The sequence below is a fragment of the Athene cunicularia genome (genome assembly GCF_003259725.1).
Source record: "Athene cunicularia isolate RWA chromosome 3 unlocalized genomic scaffold, athCun1 chr3_part1, whole genome shotgun sequence".
NCBI classification, from domain to species: Eukaryota; Metazoa; Chordata; class Aves; order Strigiformes; family Strigidae; genus Athene; species Athene cunicularia.
The window spans coordinates 34,320,839-34,341,742 of NW_020799097.1; the positions used below are offsets into that span (position 1 = coordinate 34,320,839).

The window sequence follows — 20,904 nt, forward strand, 5'->3', positions numbered from 1 at the left end:
ACCAGGTAAAGCATTGATTACATATTAAGTGTAGTTAATCCATCAAGCTAATTGATGTACCCTTCAGAGCAGTAGTCACTTTTTCATTACAGATTTATAGATCATAAACCAGTGGAGATTACTCTGATCACCCAGTACAAGACAGACCATAGGACTCGTCAAAATTAAAATCTGTTCATTCATGTTTTTCAGGAAAAGAAAACAATCTTCATTTAAAGATTTCCAATGATAAAGAATCCACAGTAAATGGTTACAATGACTAACTGCTCTCCCTATTAAAAGAAAAACATTTCCACTCTTGTTTGAATTTACCTGACTGCACTTTCAGCTATTAAATATTTATTCTTGCAATTCTGCTAAGAATGAGAATCTATGAAGATGAAATTTCTTAGTTAAGTATATTGATTCTTGCAGTACAGACACTTGAAAGCTTTGGGTGCGATACCAGTTTCTTAACCATCCTTAATCTCTAATCTCTTTCCTCAGAAAATTTCAAGGGCTTGCATTAATGAATGGATTAGTGTTTATTACTTACTGTTGCTGATCTCCGGTCACCTTTCAGAAGTTTCCCAAGTATTTCATAGCCATCAGTTGTGATGTTCCCAGCCTCTTTAATTGGTTTTTCCAGTATTTCACTGCAGTCAATGTAAATCTTAACATTTGATGAAGTTACAACAATATGGACCTGAAAAAAAAGTTTAACATAGTATTTAGAAAAAGCACATAGGCATATTTACTTTAATAATTTTAAAGTATTTCACTGTTTAGGTAATACTGTTTTAAATTTTCTTCCTACTAATCCTGCTTTACTTTCAACTGGTGGAAAAATTCACACTCAAGGAAAGTCTATGACATTAGTAACCTCTTTAAAGTGTGTTGAAGGTCAATAAGATGAATACACAAGCATAACTAAGAAGTACTGTTTAATGTAATAGTTGAACTACAATGATCTATTTAAAAAAGCTTGCATGAAAATTACTTTAAGATGGCATAAAAGTAAAAAATAAAAATAATTTTTGAGAGGAAGTGAATATATATAAACTCTTCTTGTCCTCTTCTGATGGCTGGGACCACACAAGAGGTTTATGAGTCCATGACTGCCCACTGGCTAAGAGACTCTGTCTGTACTTCAGAGAGTAGATTGTTTCAGATCCAAAGATCCAGGGTTCAGTTTCCACATATGACTCAACCAGAGGCATTAGTTGCATTGAGATACAGGAAGTGAGCAGAGAAGCCTGCCCAGAAAAAGACAAAATAACAGAAGATGCAAGAGAGACATTTCCATGAGAGAAATTTGGCTACATATGCCAAAATAAGGGGAAACAGGCAAGAAGAGGAAGAGATTAATTATTGTAAGTAAGGGAAACTTAGGAAGGAGAAAAGAATGACTGTAACACTGGGAGAGTATGTTTACCAGGAGAAGAGAAGGAAGTATTTGGGGAACACAGTAAATCTTAAACAGAACAAACAAAACTGAAGCAAAGTTTACCCTTCCAAAAATTTGTGTTACATATGGCAACTGTTATGCAAGTGAATTTCCTACATTTCTATGAAAACAGAAGACACTCAGCAAGGGTCTGACATTTTAGAAATTCTAATATACCATTGCTGGAAGAACATTTTAAGGCAACAGAAAGGTTTCAGTGCCTTTATATCCCTCACATAATGCACATTTTTTTATATACAACATTATAGCATCTATGTAATTGTTAAAATATCAACACAGTAAGATCAGCAGTAAAGAATCCTTGAAGTATGTATTTATGTTTTAAAGCTTCTGTTATCACAGTACACAACCCCTCAGAAACTTACTGGTATTTGATGACTGCTTAAAAATTTGGCATAAAGTTGAAACAAAGATTCCCTTAAATGTCCTAAGTCAACAAGTGCCTGAACAAGCTGCTGAGAATTTGTTCTTTTTTTTTCTGTATTAAATATTTTCCCATGTGGAGTTGTCTCCAAGGCACCAGTATAGCTGTATCTAAAACTCTTTAAACATCATGTGATTATCCTTTATGTAATTGGAATTAAGACTTTTAAAACTGCCCTTATTTTTTGTCATCTGAAATTGAGTTGGCATCACAGTTTAATTCTCACTGCTGTGTATACAAGTGCTTTTTAAATAACATTGCCAACATTGTTCATTGATCAAGTAAAAAAATAATGGAAAGATAATTGTGTCCAAAGTATAGTTTGGTATGTAATACCAAACTTTTCGTAAAATAAAATAAGCACCATGACAAAGCTTTAAAGTCATCATTTTTTCATACATCATATACTCAGTCATTTAATTATATGACTAAATTTTACAAGTTAACTAACGCATCAAACAGTTAAAGCGTGTTACTAATTCTGAAAGGCACCTAACATGCAAGTCCTTCTACTGGAATGTTAACTATTTGTCACAATTTAAATAAAGCAAATGACATTTGCATAGCAAACATACATTACTGCGTTTTCATTTGCACACAAAACTTGGGAGAGGTGAATCTACATCAAAATGCTGAATGATTCCACCAATTTGAAAATGTTCAAACAGCAATGACTGCTGAGCATCACCTATCCATCCAAAGAAGTGATCCTAGCAATCAAAAATAAGCAGAGTTCCCCCAGGTAATTGACTCAGTCAGTAAACTGCTGATTCAGCACCAGCCTGAATCTCATGGCCCAGGCACAAATCTAACAAAAGTAAACATGTAGTGTTTATAGCAAATAAAATATCTCTGTAATCAATCCTGCTACATTTTTTTTATTAACAGAAACATTCTCTTCAATTTCTAACACATCAACATAAAGCATCACTTCTCATCATTTTCAGTGTCAGAAGGCACCAAAGTTTTAAGAAGGAAAACATACTTTTATTTTTCTCTCTAAGAGATCTATTCTAAGATAAAGCTTGATGGTGTTCTGATCTGCTACTAAATAAACCCCACCAATAAGCTAAGCAAACTATTATCCCGTATGTACCTTGGCAGAAAGACTCATCATCAAATTTCCTGTGGCAAACTACTGTAAAACTGCAATCTAAAAGGAAGTCTAGTATGGTAAGAATAAGAAGTAGAAGTCCTCTGTCTCTCCAAAACGTTCAGTTATAAATTTAATAAGTGTCTCTGCCAGTCAGGATTTTTCCTATGGGACTTGCCAGATACAACAGCTTCCACCATAGCTATGCTACGCAAAGTGTTCAAGTATGCCAAAGTAAATTTCCTTGCAGTTAGGTGTAGTTAACTGTGCCTCACTGAATGAGCCAGTAAATCATCGAATGAAAACCACAAAAATGTTTGATATTTTGGAAAACATCTTCTTGCATTCTAAAGATTTGTCATTTCTTTGAAACTGGATGGTAGGAAAAATTGCAAAAGTAACTTTTGAAATGTGTTGATCTTACTTTCCTTCCTTCATCCAGCTGAAACTACTGCTATCCTTTATTAGGAGCTAATCAACATGGCTGATACATGAGGCTTTCCCAGCACATGAGCTGGGGAATTTGATGATGTTATCATTACCAACCTGACTCATATAGCAATCTCAGTATTGAGAGAGTCCTGGAGAGATTCCAGAGGAGGCAGCTCAGTTACATGGTGAAAAATCCCAAATACAGCTCTTTAAATCAAGGCTATTCCAGCTACTTTAAATACTATCAAAATCTGAAATTTGATTCCTTTCTGAGGAAAAAAAAGATGAGGAATGACACACTACACTAAATAACTGATATCTCTTTGCTTAAGAAATAATCTCACAAGCAAGAATTCATAGCTCCAGAGCTTTAAGATCATTTGCAAATGGCTGTTACTCCTGTACATCGTTTGACATTTCAGAACTGCTTTCTGTACATATGTATGAGTGTATTTAACTATTAAAATAATACAAAATTCTGTATTTTTACTTTCCCTATAATTTTAATTTCCCTATAATATATAACTGCTACAGGTTGTTCCCCATTTGCTCTGATAAATGAGCAAAGCTTCACTGTAAATGTTGGCAGATAATTCTCCTCAGCTATATCACTTTTAGAGGAACTACAAGGAAAAATATGACCCTGAATTTCAATGAAATTAGCAGCAGACACTTAAAACAGACTGCTGGCAGTACAGCGTGTAGAGTTTCACACCAGTGACCTGAGGAAAAGAAGTCTCAACTTTCACACTGATATCTAAAATGAGGCATGCTACATGCTGTTCTGTATCTTAACAGTACTTCTTGGTGATAAGATGACTCAACATTTACACCAAAACAGTATCTGTCCTAGCACTTACTGACCGTTTTTCTAACTCTAGTAGATTAAAACATTTCCTTAAAATTCAGTTGTCCTACTAAGCTATCAAAAAACAAGAAAGGCAAAAAGCCAAATGCCAAGGAAAAAATAGAAGCTGCCTAATCCAGGTGTGATCTGAGCCTACTCATAAGTATCAGTTACAAAGTCAATAACATACATATTTCTTCATATATGTCAAAATAATTAGCCATTTAATAAATTATAAAATAAAAATTATTGGATATAACATACAAGCAGTTTGGGAAATCATCCTCTGTCAAATTCTGAGGAAACCAATAGCTTTTATGGCACTATCTGAATTTTGCAGTTATCTGTGTTTTAAACAGGTGAAGTCACAAAACATTACAATGCTGGCACCAGCTATCTTTCACTAATTTCAGCCTAGCAGATCTAGATCGGCAATGTTGGCTCTAATCAGCAAGCTGACAGAAGCAAACTCTTGTCAGTATCCTCAAAGGAATGCTGGTAATAACCAGTCATGCAGGAGAGGGTATCATAAAGAGAACAACTGTTACGCTTCAGCCATACTTACGCCACCAGAAGAAAACTAAACAGAAGGGAGATAAATGAAAACATAGGAATGTGCATTTCAGCTGACAAAAAATGTTGCAACTGCAACTCATGCTCTTGCTCTAAACATATATACTTAACACAGGAAGAAAATATTTTTTAAATGTGTTTTAGATATATATGTAGCGTGAGTCAAACATCTCCTGATGACTAGAGGTAAGGAAGTGTGGCAGGATCTAGTTTTCATAATTTGGTGCACAAAATTAGAAAAGCAAGCACAAAACTATCACAGCTGAAGGCAGATTCATTAACATGTAAGGATCTCACTAGCCATTTTGACAACTGAAAAAACGCGAGTATCATTCTAAATCACAAACATTTTATACAATTTTTTATGGGCTCTCTCTCATTATTGTTGCTTCTCTAGTTAATGTTACTTTTGAATATTTTAGGCCCAGTGAATTTAAGCCAAAAATATACCAATACACATTCATACATACAAAATATACACATACACATTTATTATGTTTGTTAAACATATGAATCTTATTCAGCTCCCAAAACAGGTTCCCTGCTGTTATCTGTAAATCAATAGCTACTGACTTTCTGTGGTTGTATCTTCATCTGCTCTGAATGATTTCAAGTTATTACATTTCCCCCTAGTCGTTTCTCACTACCTTTCTTTTTTTTTCTAGTTTATCTTTTATTATCCCTCTGTTATGTGCCAAGAATCAGCCTATGATGTCTTGTTCAGATATAACCTTTCATTTACACAATCATGACAAATTCTTGACAATCTCTTACATCAGTGCAAAGAGCTATAACTTCAGAGAACTTGTTTTACATGATCTGTAAATCCCTGTGTCAACTTACAGTACTATACAAAGACCAGATATAACTGACAGTGACTTCTGCTTGCTTGTCTTTTGTTTCAAAGAACAGCACTTCAGAAAGCAACATTCACCATTTCAATCCTTTACCTTATGGAAGCTTCCATAAAAGATTTTCTTTATTTCATCATTATCAAAAGTTACAGTTTGAACCTCTCCCCTTGTATCCTTGTTAAAGAATGACAGCACTTTACTGGCAGCTGTAACAAATGAAAATAATACATTTCATTTCACATGTACTACTGAAACCACCAACCTAAGATATAGTCATAGATAAAATGTAGTATACCACTCAACTGGGTAAACGCAGGTTATAGATGGTCTCACTGACCCATAAGTATATAGATGTATTTTCCTTTGGTTGTAGAGGTAATACCAAAATTGAAACATAGCTTAGGTGCATTATTTTTAGTCGGAAAAAGTAATTTATGTACAAAGTAAAAAGAAAAATCTCTTAAACTAAAATTATATAATCCTTTTAGAATGTAGGAATGCTTTGGGTTGGAAATATTCAGGAAGAATGCATGCAAAGTAATGTAATGAATTAATTCTCTATGCAATAAGCAGAATCATCCTTACGATCAAGCACAACTCCAACTTGTGGTTTGTAATCTCTGTCTGTAATCTGCCAAACTGCAAAAGGCTCATTGGGTGATTCAGGCAGAAGACGGAATAAGAGGATGATAGTGTATGCCTGTGGCAATCCCTCTGGGTGAATCTCCCTGTTAAAACAATATGAAGACATTTTTTCACATGGAAACACACGAGGAAAGTAAGATCTTCATCATTTTCTCTTTTTCAAAGAAAAGACATGAGAGTAACAGGGAAACCACTGAGCATTTTAACTACTCTCTGAAACAGAAAAGAACTTTGTGATAAAAAACAGTATATGATTTGTTAAGATGAACTCACAGCCTGTCTTCGTTTTATCCACACACCATGGTTATGGAGGAAACTAGAATATGACCAAGAACTATTGGAGATGTATTCTTGTGGCAAGATTCCCTATAAACTACACATATTTTAAATTCATTGATGATAAGTACAACGGACCACAACTTTATTCTTTTTTTCATCTGGCCTGCTTTAGGCAATAGTAAACAGCACTTAACTATTGCTGCCCTTCAGGCACAGATAGGGTGAAGGAGATAATGTATTCTTTGCAATTGGTGATGTATTTGGGCTCCACCTCACTCGTCAGTGGCTGAGGTTTAGATTTGTGATGTTTAGACTGTTAGACATTAAAAAAGCAGAAAGCCAAAAGTAAATAAAACCATGCATTAAATGGACTCCAGCATTTTCTGAAGGGGAAAGGAGGGAATGCAGGAAGGGAATTGTAAAAGAGGAGGTAATTTCTGCTTCTCCTTAACCATTATAATGGAACTGAGAAGAGAGGAGATGGGGGGGGGTGGGGGTGGAAATTTGGCATCATGAACATAAATATAGAAACCTTAAAATGAAGAGGGGAGCTGCTTTGTATCGTAGGCAAATCTTATGTACCCATTCAATTATGGACACCGCAATAATAGCCATATCACTAAGTCAACAACACCACACAGCAAAGCCCAAGAATGAAAATATTCATGTAGATATGGCAACACTATTTATAACCCAGATACCAAGTTATTTCATATATGGAAACAACTATGCCACCAGGATTAGGATGCTTTAATCGCTTTGCTGACTCAGTCTAAAGTGAGTTTTATTTTCTGGCTTCTTATGAAAAATAAGTGCCCAGAATACTCTGGCAAATCTATTCCATCTCTTACAGAAGACTATGTATCACAACATTCTAAAAAAATATGAAATAAATAGGAAGTCTGTCTTTCTACTGTCTTTTTATCATCTTACCCTGCTAAATGCAAGGTTTATCTTAATGTAAGAGAGTTGCAAAACTGGGATTATTTGTACTTCCCTAGATCATAAAAATCCAGGCTGTCAGAGATCCATCACCTCCATAGCTATAATGGCAGGTCAATGAACTGAGAAAGTCCTCAAGTCCTCCACTTTTAAAGTTGTGAGCTGAGAAGGCTGACAAAAAAAAAATAATTATTTATTCATACACCTCACCTCCTGTGCCTGTGATATTTACCCAGTCTGGCAGGACTGTAGACTTCAAAGACTTATATGAAAAGATGACTAAATTTCCTTAAATTTAATAGGAATAATGGGCTATCTTTAGGCATGTCCTCTAACTTTGAATGACTTTTTTTGAAACTTGCTTAACTAGATGAGAGAGGAATAAATATAAAAAGAGAAATACTGTTCCCATCTTAGTAAAACTAACTGCTAAGTCTTTTTGGGTTTTGTGAAAAAATATTGGCCCGAATGGCCATATATTGCCTCTCCATAACTAAGTTCTAAGACCATAGACCCTTTAAAACTCCATTTGCCAAATATGGCAACTCAAGTAGAGAAGAAACTACCCTAAGCCTATGGTGTCAGTGTGTTGCCTACTACAGTATGAATGATGCCTCTGCAAAAAGTGGTGTTTATGCCTCCATATTGAAACCATTTCTCTCTGGCAACATGGATCTCATTGTACTATGAAGGCTGTTGTTCAAATGCCTAGGGACAAACTGTGGATTATAGGCAACTCAAACGGTTAAGAAGCATAATCTCAAAAGAGAATCATAACCAACTGGATTAATAGTGAACAGATCGCAATGGAAGACAGATTAGCATTTAATAGAACAATGACAGATGTTCTTTGGAGTATATTTCTTGGAGTTCAGTAAAAAGATCATCAAATAAATGCATCTTCCATAAGATACTAACGACACCATCTATAAATTCTATTAATCATTCCTCACATGCTTGCCCTAAATATGAATCTTTCAGGTTTACCTACCGTATTGGCTGGCTGACAAAGGCATTTTTGTGGAGTCTATATGCTACATAGCTTGGGAAAGAGCCTGATTCCAGTGATACGCCTTGTACAGAAGCAAAATGCTTCTCTGTTAAATTATATGATTCCAGCATCTTGAAACCTTTAAATCCAGAGAGAAAATAGAAATGAAAACACTGTAGAGCTGTAAAAGATACAAATGAACCTATGCCAAAATATTAGACAGTTACTTACCAGGTGAAGTATATCCCTCCAAGTAAATAAGAGGACAAGCTAAAAGACATGAAACAACATATAATTCAAAACTATAAAACCTAACAGGATATGAACATATATATATACTTCAGAAAGTTTTATTACCAGAAAGTCTGTGCTATTATTAATTATCAACCAACTTTTGTTGCATTTGTCATACAGTGTTCCACTCTGTGGTAGATGTATTGTTAAAATCTTTACTCATTACTGTTAGTAGGATATTTCTACCATGATAAATTGTATGGAATAAGAAATAAACCCCCAAATATTTTAAGAGTCTAATTCATAAGAAAAAAGGAGCACAGTGACACAGTCTTTCCATGAATATTTAAGGCATGAGTCAGGCTTCATAATAGCTGTCAGATTCACAAGGAAAAACTGCAGATTTATATGGCTCCTCAGGAGTCAGCGGATGAAGCAGTTAGGGAGTACACAGTTGCACATGACAGGCCTGAGAATTTATCTTTTTTGCCATACAAGGATTTCACTTGTGTAAACAACTGAACTTTACTTAGATAATTTTAAACCAGCATCATACACTATAGCTACACCTCTTCAGCATCCCTAGAACAGTGGTAAATAAGAGACCTGTGTGCCCCCCCAGAATTCTCACTGACTGTTACTCTCTTTTTGTTATACCAGTATTTTTGAAATATGAGACAAGATTACATAAAATATACCTACTTCAAAATTTTTAAAAAGTAACTTGCTCCCTTACAGTATGCTCAGTTATCATGTAACCTAACTTTTATATATTAACATTTCTTCTTATGTACCTTAAATATCAGGTGTGACAACTGATGGCAACTTGTATCAGGTTTGTGTGGCAAGGTTTTGGTAGCTGGATGCTACATGGGTGGCTTCTGTGAGAAGCTGCTAGAAGCTTCCCCTGTGTCTGATGGAGCCAATGTCAGCTGGCTCCAAGATGGACCCACTGCTGGCCAAGGGCAAGCCCATCAAATGATGGTGGTAGTGCCTCTGTGATAACATATTTAAGAAGGAGGAAAATACCTGCTGTGCAACTGGGCAACGGTAGCTGAAGCGAGGAGTGAGAATACATGAGAGAAATAGCCCTGCATACACCAAGGTCAGTGAAGAAGAAAGAAGAGGTGTTCCAGACACCAGAGCAGAGATTCTCCTGCAACCCATGGTGCAGCCCACAGTGAGGCAGCTGTGCCCCTGCAGCCCATGGAGGTTAACAGTGGAGCAGATCTTCACCTGCAGCCTGTGGAGAACCCCACGCTGGAGCAGGTGGATGTGCCCAAAGGAGGCTGTGATGCCATGGAAAGCCCACACTGGAGCAGGCTTTGGGCAGGACCAGTGGACCCATGGAGAGAGGAGCCCACACTGGAGCGGGTTTGCTGACAGGTCTGTGACCCCGCGGGGCACCAATGCTGGAGCAGTCTGTTTCTGAAAGACTTCACCCCCTGGGAAAGACTCATGCTTCCCAGGAAAAGTTTGTGGAGGACTGTGTCTCATGGGAGGGACCCCATGCTGGAGCAGGGGAAGCATGAGAAGTCCTTCCCCTGAGGAGGAAGGAATGGCAGAGACAACATGTGATGAACTGTTGTCTGACCACAACTGACCACAACCCCCATTCCCCCTGAACCACTGTGCGGGAGAAGGCAGAGAAAACTGGAAGTAAATCTAAGCCTGGGAAGAAAGGAGGGGTGGGGGAAATTGTTTTAAGATTTTTGTTTTATTTCTCATTACCTTACTCTGATTTTGATTGGTAATAAAATTAATTCATTTTTTCCACAAGGCAAGTCTGTTTTGTCCATGATGGCAATTGCTGAGCAATCTGTCCCTGTCCTTATCTCAACACATGAGTTTTTTGTAATATTTTATCTCCCCTGTCCAGTTGAGGAGGGTAGTGATAGAGCATCTTAGGTGAGCACCTGGTGTCCAGCCAGGGTCAACCCACTACACAACTGTAGCAGTGTATAAGTAAATATATTAATTTGGGAAATGGGAAAAAAAAATGTCTTCTACTTACTTGAGGTAGCTGTCTCACACACAAAGGTGACAAGGTTATCTTGAATCTTTTCAAAGGCATCAAAGTCATCAACAATAAATACATGACGCTCACTGGGCTTGCTGGCAATTTTGGCCAGCTCATTGTAATCTACATCAGCCACACCAACCACAAAGACACTGAAGCCTGTAAAAATAACACTTGTTACTTGAAATGTAGTAAACATACAATATAATTTTTCAGGTGAATATTTCACAAACCATCTCTACTATTGATTTCTCAGTCTCTACCTAATCTTTTATCTGTCCTTCATTATAAGCATACATTCTGGACATCCTTTCACCCTATCAAAGCTCAGGAAGGATTAAACTCCATCTTTCAAAATGTTCTCCTTCCTTCATTGATTTTTGTTTCTCATTATCCAGTCTCACACAACCTTTTCTACATAGTCCCCTCACTCTTTCATACAAAATGTACAATCCTATCAGCTCTGCAGTATCTTAAATCTGTTCTGTGTCCAAAATTTTTGTGCAGACTATTAGTTATCCAGTTCTTTACGTGTTGCCATCTCCAGCATTTCATGCTTCTCAATTTCTCTTTCATTTTCTTAGGGTGGCATTCATCTCACCAATTTTTACTTTCCAAGTTAGCAACAAGTCTAAGCTAGTTGTCTATAGTCTTCCTCTATAATCAACAGACATGGGCAGATTCAGAACACAATCTCACAACTCCCTAAAATGATAACTTCAAGACAGAAGCAGCCGTGGTCTGTAAATGCCTATCTGTTGCTCTCTTCACTAGTCATAAAAGGATTCTACGTGATGACCTTACACTAGACATTTAGTTGTTAGATTGCTTAAGTTACATGAGAAGAATCCAGACCCTAGAATTTAACCATATGACCAGCATAATCTCCTGTCTGTCAGGGTGATTTTCCTCTTCAGATCCTTAAATTAGCATCTCCTTGCCTTCTATGTCAAGTTTTTGTTTCTAAACTTTACAAAATTCTGCCTCTGACATTTCTTCCTTTCCCTTCTCCCACCTAAGCCTCCATGTGATAATTTGACCTCTCTTTGCCATACCAGAATACAAGGAAGAAAAAAAAAAAAAAGTCACTGCATGATTAACAGAAACAGAATCACAGAATCATCTAGGTTGGAAAAGACCTTGAAGATCACCTAGTCCAACCCTTAACCTAACACTGACAGTTCTCAACTACACCATATCCCTAATCGCTATGTCATCTTGAAAATTCAGCCCTATATAGAAAAAAATCACCCACAAAGTATCATTGACAAGAAACTGTACAGACATTGGAAATGCTGGTGGGAGACTGAAAGCAGAATTCCCATTTATTGGAAATTATAAAGGTATCTATTTACATTTTTAATTTTTCAAAAAGAAGATAATTATTCCTCTGTAGCCAATTCTGGTGAAGCTTTGGCTGAAATACTCTGTCCAGCTTTGAACATAACATTTAAGATGCAAAGAAATCAAAGCAAGAGAGAGGAGGTTGAAGGAAACAATTTTGTTGCGTTTAAAAAAGAGAAGACAGAAAGAGGAAATCACAGGCTTCAGATATGAAGGCCCATTAAAACGGACAGTGATCGACTGCTTTCCTGGTTAACTAGGTAAATGAAATGAAAACAATAGTTTCATTAGCCTGAAGAAACTCTTTGGTGAAATGTGAGGCAAAGCTTTCCAGATATTAGGGTAGTTAAGCACTGAAGCAGATTATCCAGGGAGACCGTAGCAATTTTTATGACCAGGATAGCCAAACATCTTTAGAAACAACCTAGACAGAGCTGATTCCTTCAGATCACAAAGCAAAGATGACCACTTGCGGTTTATATGCCAGTGATTTCTGTAAGGAAGTACAACATCTCCTTGCTCAGGGAACAGAACTTCAAGTGGTTCATGCACTGAAACGCAAGACTGCTGGATGCAGGGACAGGAACAGGTCATTAGACTCACATAAGCCACATTCAGCAAACCTGAAGAGAAAGTGCAATGCTTCTCAGCTCAAAAAGTAGTGAAGCAGTCAGTTCAGACGCAGCTCCACCAAAAGCAGTTACTTTAACTGGAGATCCACTGGTTTATACCAGGTGAAACATAAAGCTCAAAAAGCCAGGCCCATTACATAAAAACCACTAGAATGGAGTACACTTCACAATGATCCCTAGGGTCCACACAGCAAGGAGAGAAAGAAATAACCAAAAGTCACATCTATGAAACAATATGCATGAGGAATTTCTTGAAAGCCTTGGGAAGCCACATCCTTCCCCAGAGAAAAGGCTAGATAAACAATTCTGGCCCAGAGAGTCAAAATTCTTTAAATGGTTTTGAGTTTTTTGCAAAAGTTTTTGGGTTTCTGAATCTGTTAATGATGAAGGGATTCCCAGATGATTGAAGCACCTCTTACAATTGCATTGCTTAACACAAAAGGAAATGAAACAGCCCAGTACTGTGAACTGCTTACCAGAGTGCTGTATGACAGTTGCTGCTTTCCTCACCTCATCCTGAGACCGACCATCTGTGACAACAACAAGTACCTTGGGAACACCTCGCCTCATGCCACTTTCCCAGGTCAAAACCTTTTCTTTGATAAATGTTAGGGCTTTGCCTACAAAGTGCACAGTGAACAAGGAGTCAGTCATAATATCCACAAAAGAATACATCTCTTAATTTACTTTGGAAGGGCAACAGCCACACAGCTGAAACAGAAGAACATAAAAACCTAATTCTTCAGCCATGCAATATTAGGATAATGAGGCAGTTTCTGAAGATATTTTATCTTAAAGAAATATAATTACTGCTCAGAATTACCTGTCCTTGTGTTTCCTCCTCTGTACTGAATATTTTGTAGAGCACCCAGGGCCTGAGCCTTGTCATCAAACGTATTAAGTTTAAATTCAGATTTTGCCTCATCACTGTACTGCACAAATGAAACCTGAAATGGAATATATCACAGTGGTCAGTCTCATACCTCCACATTCAGACCAACTCTCTCAATTGAAATATGTACTGTAGTATATTAGTAAGCATTAAAAAAATGAAAAAACTTTTTCATATATGCATGATTATGCACACACTTCGAGTTATTTATCATCACAGAAATGTGCACACAACACTTTCTTTCTCTTTCATGTATGAAATGTGATATGAACTTAAACACATATGATGAAATTATTGCTATTAGTATGACGCAATATATACAGTGCCTATTTTCTGCTTCTGAGCAGATGTACAGTATCTACAAAACCTCTTCCAGTTTTCTTCAGGAAATACAAAAAGAATTTGGCAACAAAATGTTAATAAAGTTAGATATATATGAAATTGTGTACTCTCAAACACTGCAATACAATCACTGAATGTTTATTCTGAAATAATCTTTAAATATTATAGATATATATTTATTTTTGCTCCTTTTAATATTTTGTAAAATGGCAGTATTATAGTACATTAATTTGATGCTGAATAAACAACTCTCTGTATGTATATATTCACATTTACTGAAGTAAATTCCCATTTTCTACATGATTAATATCCAATTCAAAGCCCGAGATTGTTGCAACTATCTCAAGGGGGATGTGACTTAAATATTTTACTAAATATTAGCATTTACATGTCTCTATCACCTATATTAACCCTTGTCTATCTCTAGGCCAGGGGCCGTATATATTTGTAGGAAAATTATAAAACAAACAAACAAATGGAAAGGAGAACTACTCAGTATACATTAGAGCTTAGAAGTATAAAGAATGTCCGAGACAAAGCAAAGTATAAGGGATATCTTTTCCACAAAATGTCTAGAGAGTTAAAGATAAGGACTTAAAGACCTAAAAATATGCCTAGAAGATGAAAGGCAAAAGCAATGTAGATAATTTTTATAGTACAACGTCCCACAAAACCAACCAACCAACCAAACACCTTCAGCCTTCTAACTAAGGAAAATGCATTGCACTTGCAGGTCATTGCTCCAGAAAGACCTTATTTGAAATTCTCTCACATTTCATGTCATATCACGTCATTTAGTGAAAGAGAAATGTTTATGGGAACCTAGACAGTGATTTCATCCAGCAGAAGAAAACCAGTAACGGTGCAAGGCTTACAGTAAGAAGCCTGACAGGAAATGTCTTTGATATAATTATGATCAGCCCAGAAATCCTGGAAGTCTATTCCTCATTAGCTATTACTGTTTACTCTTTCAAGATAATGAATTCATTAAGAAGACAAACTTTTCTCCTTTTCATACTTTGACTATACCCACTGTGCAGTGGACCCATGCTATCTGTCTTTAGCATGGGATGAAGAGACTTCTGAAAGTGTCCCTCTCAAAGGGATTCTAGCTATTTACTGCAGTGGGATTCTAGGCAGCTCGACAAGACAAGGCTAATGGCAAGCCAGATGGACTCTACTTGCACAATACTCCTTTCTTGCAATGAGAAATTAAAACATAACCCTCACTCAAGAGTCAGACCATCCCCAAAACAGATATCTGATATGGCACAAACAAAACCTAGCATATAACAACTAGGCGGTGTGTCAGTTCTTGATGCCCTATACAAAGAAACAAAAATATAAAATTAACCATACATTGACCATACATCACCCCAGTTTCTCTGCCTGAAGGATACCCACACACCACAGCTTTCGTCTTTCAGAATAGTAACCCCTCAGGATAGACTGGATTGCCTTTGTATTTACAAAAAGACTGATATATGTCATAAATAATTATACATACACAAATGTACATTCATTGTACAACAATCTAATACAAAAAAATGACAGCATTCTAAAAGAAAGGAAAACTCAGATGTCATTTCAGTAATTCATCTTCATCTTCAGATTCCTTTCAAAAGGTACCTAATGGAATTAGCAAACCTACCTGGATTCCAGCAGGATTAATCAAGTCAAAGGCTCCTACTGTATTAAAAACAAATTTCACTACTTTGTTGAAGTTATCATCACCAATACTCCAGGAAGCATCAGTCAAGAATACTATGTCTGCTTTGGCACCTCTGCATACTGAAAGACCAAGAGAAAGAGTATTTAAAACACATCATTCATATCACTGTGAAATAAAGAGTGTTGCTTCAAAATTAGAAAATCAAGAATGACAAATTTTCAGCAAAATTCTATTAACACACACTCAACTTGGTGGATAGCTAATGCTCAACACAAAAACATTTATTAAAAATCTTCAAATAAAAGTTCAAGAAATTAGAAAGAATTCAAGAATCAATGTAAATGTTTTAAATTATTTTTTTTTAATCTGAGCAGCTACTGTAAAACATAATTTGTCTGCTGAGAGCAGACAGACTCACAGACTTGCAGAAGAGCTATAGAATATCTTTTTTTTTTTTTTTTTCTTCCCCAAATGTGTGCACCTTGCTGTTCTAAATCAGGATATGTTGAAGTTCAATAAAGTTCAAGATCAAATGGATGGCATGAGAAACTATTCTCAAACTTCATTTCCCTAAAATGCTGTGCTAGCTTTAAATCTATTTAAGTTTATGAAGAATAGAATTAAACTCTGAAGCAGTGTAGCAACTACATAAAAATTCTGAATAATTCTACAAATAAACATACCATCCCGAGCTGGAGGGATCGTGGGAGGTGGAGGAGGTGTAGGTGGTGGAGTTGGTGCCTCTGTAGGTTTGAGGACTGAAATGAAATAATAATTTTTTTACTCCATATAATTTAATTCAAGGTAAACCTCTAGATTATGTATTATATTACCACACAGAAAGATTTTAATATTTTCTCACTAACATAAACAATGTATAATTGGCAAGGAAAAATTTCTTGTGTTACAAGAGTAATGAGATTATAGCTATTGTTAAAAAAAAAAGGTACATGATTTCATTATAACAGGAACACTTTTACAGGAGTTGAGTAGCACTGTACTCTGATAATGTATCCATTTTTCATCCAAATGTTAAGAATACTTGGTTTGAAGAAGAGCTTAAGAATTTCTCTTTCCCTTATAAACTCCAGTTGACATTACACTGAGAGAAAGAGGACAGAAGATCACTTAAAAGAGGCACTGAAAGTCATTTAGGAGAAAGACAGGTTCTAAGCTGAAACAAGTTCTATAGCCAAACCTGAAGGTTCACACTATTACCCACCTGTATGTTCCCTCATAGAGACTGGAGGTCCCTCAAGGTTAGGGGTCTGAACAAAGACAGTAGCATTGTATTCTGTGTCTGGTGAGAGGCCAGTAAAACAATGGCTCGTTTCTGATCCACGTACTGTGATTTCCTGTCCTCTGGAACCTGACAAAAAAAAACAATGGAAAGAAAGTTAGAAACCACTATTTTCCTTTTAATATGTGTACAAATAAGAGTGGAAATAGAGACCTCTTGAGATGAGGTTGTAGTGGATGGGACAGTCCAGTTTTATGGGACAGTCTTGTCCCATAAAAGCCTTTCTAGGACAAGATTATGTGGTGATTATGCACCCCGGAGCATACTGAAGAGTAACATTGCAGTGTCATGTGAAACCCAGGTAACTAGCAGATTCCCACTAATGAAAGTTAACTTGACAAAAAGAATTACTCCGTCTTTGCAGGTTTTTCACCACTCTAGAAAAACAGGTTATGTTCAGAGCTTTAAAGCTCAACCAGATGTATCACGGCTACCGGTGGGTGTTTGCCACCAGCCCAATTAAGTGGTGCTGTCACTGAAATAAGACAATTATGTTTCCATAAAATGCAAAAAATAAAATGCACTTACCATCAGCTGGGTTTAGCTTCAGTCTGTAGGAAGTTGCTGATCGATGAGGTGACCATCGGATACAGAAAGTATCCCAACCCACTTTGTAACTTGTTAGGTCAGTGACATTCAAATATACTGTGAACAGAGAGACGTAAATTGTTCTCTAGAAAATAGTATGTAATAGATGAAGCACATCAAAATGAAAATTATATTAGCAGTGCTGGTCCAGAACTTGATTCTTTACAGTGTTCTCAGAAGGAAAGAGCAGTTCTAGTCAAATTTCATTTTCTGTTACGCCTTAGAGATCCCAGCCTAGCTATTTAGAAGGGCCAAACTCTGGTACCCTTCCCATATTGGGTAACAAGAAGGTTCCAAAAATTGCAATCTGACTCATATGTATGTCAGTATGTAAAGAATGTACTGAGTCAACAAAACTCAGGATGCTTGATTCATCTTAACTGAAGACATTTTGAGAAGTTTATTAGCTGAGACCATCAACAAAATCATCTGCTTCTGAAAAGCTGAAGTTTCAATCACCAGACATCCCTGTGAGATAAAAGCAGAACAGCAAAAAGGCTAGACCCATTTAGCATGGTTAGATTCTCTAGTACCCTGGAACAGTTAAAGATTGACGTCCACTATAGCTGAATAAAATTTTAGGAAGTACACTAGAAATGTTATATCATCAAATCATTACTTAAAACTGTATTTCTATTACTGTTCCCAAGCTTAGTGTTTTTAAGATCTACATCATGGACAGATGATAAGTATTCTCTATGAGAGGGTATTCAGACTTTCTAACAACCAGCCTTAAAAAAACCTCTTTTTATCAATGTTATCTACATACATATCTATCATGACTACAACAAAATTATTTTGACTTACATGTAGTGCCTTGATCTGTCAAAGGTATGCTCATTCCAGAATCATACTGGGCATAAACATTCACATCATAAGTAGTACTGGGAGACAGATTATGCAAGGTGTAGGAAGTCACTTCTCCCACAAAAACCTCCATGGGCTCATTTGAACCTTGAATTAAAGGAAGCATTAAGGAAGCATAGAGAAAGAGAAAGATTCATGATTAGGTGAGCTACAAAACTATCCACCATCTTTTACAGGTAATTAAGTGTTAATCTCATTTTTTCTAAAACAAACATAATTTCTTAAATTTTAGTAGATTAGACTGTTGCAAACAGAACATACACATAGCTTTACAAGCTATTGTGCGATGCTTGTGTTGATTTTAACTTATAGAAAGGTTTGTATATTATTTCATTGTCACATAAAACAAAGGTTCTGAAGGACATTAGTACCTAAATACCTGTCCAATATTCATCTCACGTACACCAGTTCGTATCATCAGAAGGACAAAAGGTATAAATAGAGGAAAACCAAGTCTAGTCCAGGACGTTATCTAGTCACTGTATTCAATTTTAACTATATAATTCAATCTTTGTAATTGAATGCATAAAATGCTGTGATAGTTTGTGCTTCTTATAAGATAGTCATAATAAGACTTAAGATTCCACCAAAATCAGTGAACAAAGGAAATTAAAAAATCCTTTGACACAAACATTTCATGATCTCCCATTAGCCGCTCACTATTCTGAAAGTGGTATACTCAGAATTAACAGGTTTTCTTACCCACAGGTTTGTATACAATTTTATAGCCAAGAACAGGGGATGGCGAAGGATCCCAGGAAACTCTGAATCGTGTATACCACTCATCAGTTATATACATATTTTGAGGGGGAAGCAGGCCAACTGAAAAGAAAGAAAAAACACTCTAATTAGACTAGTGACTGTTTTTTGACCTCTAGAAACTTACATTGCAACTCTGTCAAGTAATAGTCATGTCAAAGACATGATTGACAAAATGAAACCTTAACAATGTTGGAGTGCTCAAGGTATGTGTCTGAAATTTAAAATAGAATATACAATACTAAAACTAATTACCAGTTCTGCCATTTCCAGTCAGTTGTCCACCATCTCCATCTTCGTACACAGCCACAACAGTAATTTTATATGGCGTATCTGATTGCAGTGGTTGTAGTATCACATTATTTCTTATCCCAGGAACTGTTGTCTACAACACAAAAGAAACAGGTAGACAAACTCACAGTCCTGTAACTGACCAATAATAACAGTAACTAGAACTAAAAATCTGGTTTGATGCTTGGTGCACTTTTTTTAAGTCTACTGTAGATAAAGTAATTCAGGATATCTTAAGGGTTATAGACTATAAACAATTATTAGTATTTGTTATTTTAAGATATGAAACACTGTGGTCAGCACAAAAAGATAAATCAAATCGACTCTTCAGTCCCTACCCTCACATCAGACTGAAATGCTGCAGTTCCTCACCAAGATTTCAGTACTGTTCCCTCACAGAAAACAAAAGGTTACGATGATATGTTTGGAGACAGAAAAAGAGAGGGAAAAGCTCCTAAAATGGGGACAGAAGTCAGTTATTCATGCTACTCATAAGTTTCATTTCTACCTTTTCATTACCCTCATCTTAGGATATCATTTTCTCAGCAGAAACAACAGTTAGTCTGAGAAAGAAGTTCTAAATATTTTGATACATAAAAACATGCCTGTTTATGCATCCCTCATTCTTCTCCACTTCCTGGTGCAGCCATGCACTATTGTTCCCTTCTAATGAAAAGGTAGGTATAATCCAAAAAGTGAAACTGCTCTGTAAAATGGCCATAAAGCACTGAAACTATGGAAAGGCATTTGAGGTATCTATCTCAAAAACTTGTCCCAGCCAACACTTCCCATTATTACTTGATAAAAATTTTCAGTTGTTTGAGACTCATTATTTTCATGAAATGTCCAATATTTTGTACTAAGATGTGTGTCCTGATTAACAGGTCTAGTAGGGAATCTTCAACCACTTAATTTTCAGCATGCCCTGTACAATAATATACGAGCAGTAATAGCACTTAAATAGTGCTCTATACGTGTTGCATTTTGGCTGGTGGCAGTCAGCAGGAATTCTGCCATTGACCTCTATAGGATCTGAGTTTGGCTTTGCTATAAACACTCAGAGAATTTTATAAGCTTCAGATTAACTTGTGCTATCATTAGACTGCAGGAAATTAAACACAAACACAATTCATACTGTACATTACAAAAGCAAGTTAGATGCTGAATCAAAGTTACCATTGCTTTCTTATTAAACTCTGCCAACTCTCTTCAATTTATAAAATGCAGACATGTTTATTCTGTATCTTAGCACACTGACTTCATAATGAATAGAGTATGAAGTAACAGATGGCTATTCACTGTAGCACAATGTTTGAACTAAATGTCAGTGTCGTGGTTTAACCCCAGCCAGCAACTAAGTATCATACAGTTGCTAACTCACTCCTCCCCCGTCCCAGTGGGATGGGGAGGAAAATTAAAAAAAAAAAAAAAAAAAA

The 20,904-nt window shown here is 36.3% G+C and overlaps 1 protein-coding gene across 3 annotated transcripts in view; it reads right to left on the reverse strand.

Annotated features, from left to right (window-relative positions):
• The window catches only part of COL12A1 (collagen type XII alpha 1 chain), a 97,455-nt gene that overhangs the window by 23,073 nt on the left and 53,478 nt on the right, over positions 1–20,904 (reverse strand). For all 3 annotated transcript variants that reach the window (XM_026844879.1, XM_026844880.1, XM_026844881.1), the window contains exons 36-50: positions 19,433–19,562; positions 19,121–19,240; positions 18,359–18,505; positions 17,492–17,608; positions 16,886–17,032; positions 16,347–16,421; positions 15,643–15,782; positions 13,581–13,704; positions 13,234–13,377; positions 10,776–10,940; positions 8,759–8,797; positions 8,528–8,666; positions 6,256–6,398; positions 5,767–5,876; positions 536–685 (exon numbers count right to left, since the gene is read on the reverse strand). In XM_026844879.1, coding sequence (XP_026700680.1) covers positions 536–685; positions 5,767–5,876; positions 6,256–6,398; positions 8,528–8,666; positions 8,759–8,797; positions 10,776–10,940; positions 13,234–13,377; positions 13,581–13,704; positions 15,643–15,782; positions 16,347–16,421; positions 16,886–17,032; positions 17,492–17,608; positions 18,359–18,505; positions 19,121–19,240; positions 19,433–19,562 — 1,890 coding nt within the window. The remainder of the gene's footprint in view (positions 1–535; positions 686–5,766; positions 5,877–6,255; positions 6,399–8,527; positions 8,667–8,758; positions 8,798–10,775; positions 10,941–13,233; positions 13,378–13,580; positions 13,705–15,642; positions 15,783–16,346; positions 16,422–16,885; positions 17,033–17,491; positions 17,609–18,358; positions 18,506–19,120; positions 19,241–19,432; positions 19,563–20,904) is intronic.